The sequence below is a fragment of the Armigeres subalbatus genome, chromosome 3, assembly GCF_024139115.2.
Source record: "Armigeres subalbatus isolate Guangzhou_Male chromosome 3, GZ_Asu_2, whole genome shotgun sequence".
Classification (NCBI taxonomy): Eukaryota; Metazoa; Arthropoda; class Insecta; order Diptera; family Culicidae; genus Armigeres; species Armigeres subalbatus.
Window position 1 is genome coordinate 157,784,385 of NC_085141.1, and position 7,246 is coordinate 157,791,630.

The following is a 7,246-nucleotide window of genomic DNA, read 5'->3' on the forward strand; positions in this document are numbered from 1 at the left end:
AAACAGCTTATAACAGGCGCACAAAGAGCTGATTAAAGATGTCTCGTTTGTCTCTTGTAGATTGGTAACATATAAAAGAATTTCCAACGGACGGTAAATTCGCATTGGTGGACCGAGATATTAAACAGCTTAACTAAAGGAGCACTTAACGAATCAGTGCAATGGACTTCCGCCAGGAACAGAAGCACAAGCGCCAGCGCCAGCAGCGAATGAATAATGAAAGCTTAAATTTCTTTGTTAGCCGTGATACGGGGAAGTCTAAAACCAAGAACATCCCACGCTATGCAAACAATCTGAAGTATGCGGAGGATTTTTAATGTTCCACAAGAGTCAGATCTTAGATATCCGGTCTTGCCCCGCTTTCCCCTACATGTACTTTATGTTTGTATGTATAGTATACCAATATCTTCTCTACACAGTAAAAATCTTCAAAACCGATCTGAAAAAAAGTCACAAATACACATTATCAGAGGGCAAGTTTTTTTTTTCAATCGCGGTCGCAACTTCATTCTTTTCTCACATAATGGACTTCGTTTCTTAGAAATAGTTCAACTTAATAAAACTAACTGTTTACAATAGTAAATGTGCAGATCGTAATGATGCAACTGATTTCATCTTTGCTCTCCTTTCTTTACTGGTTCTGGCACCTGCAACAGCAAAGATCACTGGACCACAGAGGGTAAGACCAAAATCAAAATTAAACGGACGTATTGCATTTTCAAACCTCCAACATTAAGTTTTGATTGCTACATGCTCTCTTTGCTTTCGGAAAATGATGATGTTCATTGATTCAAAACATAGCTATTCTGTGCCTCAAGAATATAAATCCAACAGCAATCTTTTAACAATGCCGATTCGCGTGATTTTGTGATAAAATAATGTTCAGATACAAATAAATAGATCGGACGAGAAACAGGAAAAAAATGCGCAAATGTGTGGTTCTGTACTCATAAGCCAACTTCGGTCCAACCATGTCAAAAGTTGATATGCTCCGATTTTAAGTTCCTCTACCAAAACCATTCCGACGTTAATGACAGATGTTGGTTGCGTTCAGTGAAAGCATTTGGGATGAATTTGTTATGACGAGGACGCCTTCTTTGCGATTCAAAATTGAATATTTTAGTTTACCTACCAATCAATCATTTCGAAAATCAAAACAGTTAACATTCCCGGTGGCTTCGCATGGCCTTACTTATAGTACTTTTTAAATGGATTGTGACTGACCTCGAAACTGGTCTTCTGATTTGAAAGCGATAGTCTACTGTACAGTACTAAATCATTAAATCGATTTATTGATCAACTTTAGTTTGTCTTTTAATAACTTTTTCAGTTCTTTAATCTCACCTATGTGACTGTCCATCAGTTTCAATCGAACGGCACTCTCGCTCTTGGCATCGAGCGACATCTGTTCGAGGGCGGCCGCTAATGAGTTCGAAAGCAGTGGTAGTTCCCAGGATGCTGTTTTGGGGTAAAAAGCGTATTGTGAAGCAGATAAAATAAGACAAAGTACAACAGTTCGTAGAACATACGATCTTGAAAGTTTCAATTTTGTTAGAAATTGCAGGGTTAACAGAAAAGTTCTGAAAGCACCTGATTCCAAAATACCGCAAGGTATAAACAGTTCAAAAATAGACTTACAGAGTACGGCTTCACACTCAACCAGATTTGTTTTGAGAGTCCGCAGCACATCCACCAACAGCTGCAGTCGATTCTTGTCCGTCATCAGAACCACTGCGCCTTCGTGGTTGTTCTGCTCCGAATCCTTCTTTTTGCCCTTCCTCGTTGGCTGAGGAGCAGGTGCCTGTGAGTATTTATCGTAACACATTGTCATTACGAGCAGAACGAGCGATGCAATCTGTTGAAGAACCCAAACTTAATTAACGACCTAATTGGTGCAAACCTATGGTTAAATATGGTTACCTCAATACATGCATTGACCGTTTCGTGAACCTCCTTTCGATTCCACAGCAAATCATCGGAGCTGTTGTAAGTCTTGATCGAGCTCGCTATCAGCGCGAACAGTTTGTTAACGTGTTGTACGCATGCCTCCGCACCTGATCGTATTAGATCGTGCTTTTCGCCTTTCCACAATGCCAGCAAAAATCGGGCCATATCTCGGAGTGTCTCTTCGTATGGCATTGCCAGCACCGTATGCAAACGAGATGGTAATAAATTGACTAGAAATCTTTTGCATGCAGGAAATCGGTTTTCGGATCGCACTTTCACGAAGAGCTCATCCCAGTGGCGACTCAAATCTACCGCAGTTTGGTATTCTTCGTCACCTCCCTTGGTAAACAGCTCGATAAATGAGGAAACCAGCCTCAACAAACCCGAGCGTATTTGGAGCAGTTCCAGTTCCTGCGCGAAACTCTCCTTCTGGCATTCTTCACGCAGTTGTTCAACGGTCTTTGCCTCCAGCACGATGGCATAGTTTTCGTTATTTTTCAGTACGGACTCTGCGCCTTCTGGCGGAAGCACCTTGGAGTAATCCACCACCGGGTCCCAGTGCACAAATATCGTCAAATCACGATTGTCACTCATTTCGTCCCACTTGATTCGGTCCTCCTGCGGTTTTATTCGCATCAACCGATAGGCAGCCAGATTCTGCACTAGCGTTCCACTGAAGCAAACCATCTCCAGTAGTAAGGCCTCAACCGAGATAAGCGTAAAATGCAAACTATTCGAGAGTCGATCCCTGAAGTCCAGGAACTCGATCAACTTCGAAAAGGAACCAAAGTTGTAGGACATTTTGAGAAACTCAACGCTATTCTGGTGATCATTGATGAAGAAGTTGAGCGTCTGGTCGAAGATTTGCTTGGCCAAAGCGGGAAAGCCCCCATTGCACAGGTGGCTACAGTGCAGATAACCGAGCGAGTCCAGCTGGATGTGCTTAATGTCAAGTGATTCGTACGCTCGGTGGGCTGCCTCTACTAAACCCAATCGATGGTAAAGCTGCAGATTCAGCAGTTTTCCGTGGAAGTTGTTGATGCTGTTTGAGAGCAGGTGGTTCAACAGACAGAGTGCTTCCACCAGTGGCTCCGATCGCTGCAACTTCCAGGCACGATCGTACATGATGTTCACTGCAACGGGAAAATGGGATGAAAAATCGGATAGAATCATACTGTCGTAGGTAATCTAAATAAGTGACCTTTTTTCTTTCTTTTTTTGGCATTACATCCCCACACTGGGACAGAGCCGCTTCGCAGCTTAGTGTTCATAAGCACTTCCACAGTTATTAACTGCGAGGTTTCTAAGCCAGGTTACCATTTTTGCATTCGTATATCATGAGGCTAGCACGATGATACTTTTATGCCCAGGGAAGTCGAGACAATTTCCAATCCGAAAATTGCCTAGACCGGCACCGGGAATCGAACCCAGCCACCCTCAGCATGGTCTTGCTTTGTAGCCACGCGTCTTATCGCACGGCTAAGGAGGGCCCCAATAAGTGACGTAGACGCCATTTTCAAAAAATGACAATAATACTCATCAAGCTTTTTAACGGGAAAATAAAAAATGTAGGAAAACTTTTTAGGATTACGGTAGTCTTAATGGTGAGTTAGAATTTATGCTGTTGAATGTCTGGATTGCTTTATCTGGTTGATTGGATTGAGCACTCGATATTCATTAAAATCACAAGCACAAATCACTCCATATTTATTTTACTGCACATCAATTTAGAATATACCTACTTGTCGAATCTCATTCACTTACCTGCTAATAAAGCATAGGGATCCGAAGGACCCATATCCGTCGGAAGGAGTCCTTGCCCGAACGTGTTGTAGCCATGCTCGTAGTGCAAACTCAAAGCGGTATAAAGAGCCGACAAATGCTCCTCGCTTAAAGCGGCATGAGCTCCGCAGAATCGTGCTATCTGCAGTGAGCAAATATGCCGTTGCATATGCTCTTTCTACAATCAATTGAAATCAGTTATGTACGATGTGCAATTTGACCAGCAAACCACAAAACTTACACTGCTTGGCAATGTGACCGGATTGATTCGGCACTCCTGCATAAGCTGAGCGGCAAAACCGGGTCTTTTCGCTGGTTCAACGTACTCCAAAAACAGTTTTAGATCATTTGCGCAACAGGTCTTGTCGCCAAACATGCGGAAATAATCCAACAGAAGATCCGTTAACTCGCCAAATTGTTGCTCTTTGTCAAAATTGTGCTCCACCATCAGCCGTGTCAATTCAAGCCGCGCCAAATAAGGACCCCGGTTTTTTCGTGGTTGTGATTCGATGATCTGTGAAAACGCAAATAAACATTAACATACATTCGAAAGATTAAAATCTAATTAACATACCCCGGCTATGAACTCATGACACATGTCAACTGTATGATCCGTTTCCGGTGTCTCGTCCTTATTTTTTATCATTTCCATGGTTGATTGAATGTAGTCCTGGTAATAATCCCATCTGTCCGAGCTACGAATAAAAAAAATGTATCAATGGAATACAGTTTAAAGATCAATTCAGGATACCCACTCCTCTGTGAGCAACTGTTTCATCAGTTTGTTTAAATCTGCCCATTTTTTCAGCTTCTGCAACAACTCGATTCTGATCGAGTGAGGCGCCCCAGGGTACATCTTAGTGCATACGGGTCCATCCAAAAAGGTCAACATATCATCATACTTCTCCTGGTGTTGCAAAATTTGCAGATATAACTGAACTTCCTGCGATGCTTCCAGCTTATTCTCCCCGATCAGTTTGTCAACCATTCGCTGGGCTAGCGAAAGAAGCAAACTGGACTTTTGTTGGTCCTTGGCATCGGGACCGCGCAAAGCCTGCAGAAAAACGCTTGTAACTGCCCAGAAGTAAAACGGATTACGTGGTTTCAGCTTGTACAGCTGCAAGGCAACCGTTTGCTGTGCCTTGAAGTCGTTGACTCTCATATGGGCAATGAAAAGTTGCGACAACAGTTCCTCGTTGCCTGGCTGTTGTTTTGAGGCACTGGTGAACATGTGGCATATTTTGTCCAGCTGATCCGTCTCTTTGTAGCAGAGCGTCATCACATGCAACGTCGTAGATTCTGTCGGGGTTTCCTGCTCCAGAGCCTGGATAAGGATGGCACTTTCCTCATCTCGTCCCAGCCTGATGTAGGCCCAAGCCTTTAACGCTCGTCCGCACTGAATGGTTGGATTCTTTCTCAGCACCTTCTCCACATCTTGCAGAGCCTTCTTATAGTTTCCAATCTCAATTGATTCTGGAATAGATATTTTAAAACAAAACCCTGATTAATCCAACTAGCGGCGACGGTATTTTTCATGTCTATAAAATAGTATTTTGGCCATATCTTTTGAGCCCATATTGCTATCTGGGCAATTTTCACTAGGAAACAATGGACAGGATTCCCATCTAATGCAACTTGTTGCAAGCAAATTGATTACGAGTAGGGGCTAAAAATGAGTTTTTACTAAGTACACACTCACACACACCCATACACACGCACAGACAGCCATCATCTAAGTTCGTCGAGCTGACCCGATTGGTATACAACACTATAGGTCTCCGGGCCTCCGTATACTTAATATATAAGAGATACAAAACAATTAGTACACCGCAGTTCCAATGCTCTTTAGACATTTCTCCTGTTATTACTGCGAGCTTTGATCCAAGGTGATCTTTAACTCCATCACCTCCTATCTACTAGTTGAATTTTGTTCACATAAATAAATTGATTACCCCACCGTGCGCCGGTGAGTGATCGAGATAAACAATAACCTCACAATTCTGTCTCCACCCTCCCCTCAACCAAGAACACTAAACTATTAAAATCATCGCATGATATAATTTGAAACAAATACTACAAATATCGGAAAAATATAATGATATCAGTACATAGACTTTTAGGGAAGGATTTTATTCTATTTCAACTTATTAAAAATTAAATTCTCTGAAGCACCCACGATTTTCACTCACCAAAGATGGGCCGAAGCCTTCGCTCTACGAGTTCCACGTTTTGCATACTTTTGATCGGCTAGCGAAACGAAGTTTGAAGCAATACTCTGCTATTATGCACAATTTTAACCGGCAATTTTCACTCACTTCAACCTTTGGAACACCAGTACTATCGACCTGAATAAGATTTCGCGCTTTTCAACACAATTTGCACTGACTTTTTAGAGTTTTTCGCACAATCTCACTGCTTACGGAGCAGTCACTACAAAATTTTACCCACGACGATCGACCGCGACCGAAAGAAACTGTCAAAATTGGCTATGCGATGTTTTTTAGCGCGCAGCCCGCGGAGATTTCCACCAAGGTTGCTATCTTTACGCCACCATGAAACTCGCCGAAAGTTTCATTTTAAAATAAAAGGTAACCGGTAGGGTAAAAGTTCCGATAATCGTGGTTGCTCCTATAGTTGCGGTAGTGTAGTTTTTAGAGAAACTACAGATTTAACGTAGCAACCCACATTGTTGATCAATTACGTGTACTGTCATTAGACAAAACAAGCACAAACAGCCTAGGAATATCCTCGAAAACGGTAAATAATACTCTAATAATTTATTTTTTTTGGACTTTGCACCAATAGTTGCGGTAGTGTTCCTATAGTTGCGAGTCCCATACAAAAACAGTGAGATTCGCAACTATAGGAACACGAGTTAATAAATACCGCAACTATTGGAACATTGTACCAATACTTGGAGAAATGATTTTAGGTCACAATCAAGGATTTTCTTGCGATCGGAACATAATTCTCATAAAATAGTGTTACTGGGCTGTCGAATACACCCTCGAGGTAAGTGAAATACTTTATCTATTAGGTGTAAGCGAGAAATTAGTGATGGTGCGTGATTATTACCTCCACTATTGGGTCTTTGACCCTAACCGCAAAACACTCAATTAGTATAAAATACGCTTTCAGGTGACCGGGGTGTCGTAGCCAAGCAAATCCGTCTTCCGAATTTCCTTTTACTAACGAAAACAAGCGCGGAACACCGAAGGATAATTCGCATGTTCACGCCTCAAAAACATAACACTGAATGATCGTTTATTTTCACCGTTCGAATCATCTAGAATTCCTGTTAGCCTACTGAGATTGAATTTCAAATTTCTTCTCATTAGCTTCTTAGTATGCTGGCATTTTAAATGCCAACTACGATTGAATTTCAAATTCGTTATCATTTTTTCTATTAATGTCATTTTTTTAAATATTTTAGTTTATTTCATTATTTTTATCATGAAATAAGAAATACGTTCCACCTTATCCATCAATGTAACCAACAAATGCAAATGCATTTTTC

At 41.6% G+C, this 7,246-nt stretch overlaps 1 protein-coding gene across 1 annotated transcript; it reads right to left on the bottom strand.

The window, feature by feature from the left end:
- Positions 1-457: 457 nt before the first annotated feature.
- Positions 458-6,203, bottom strand: LOC134220767 (phagocyte signaling-impaired protein). The gene is made up of 8 exons (XM_062699871.1): positions 5,919-6,203; positions 4,485-5,202; positions 4,304-4,424; positions 3,971-4,243; positions 3,712-3,907; positions 1,921-3,080; positions 1,639-1,855; positions 458-1,458 (listed from the first exon to the last, which is right to left on the bottom strand). The coding sequence occupies exons 1-8, from the start codon at positions 5,962-5,964 to the stop codon at positions 1,280-1,282; spliced, it is 2,910 nt and encodes a 969-aa protein (XP_062555855.1). The 5' UTR covers positions 5,965-6,203; the 3' UTR covers positions 458-1,279.
- Positions 6,204-7,246: the final 1,043 nt, after the last annotated feature.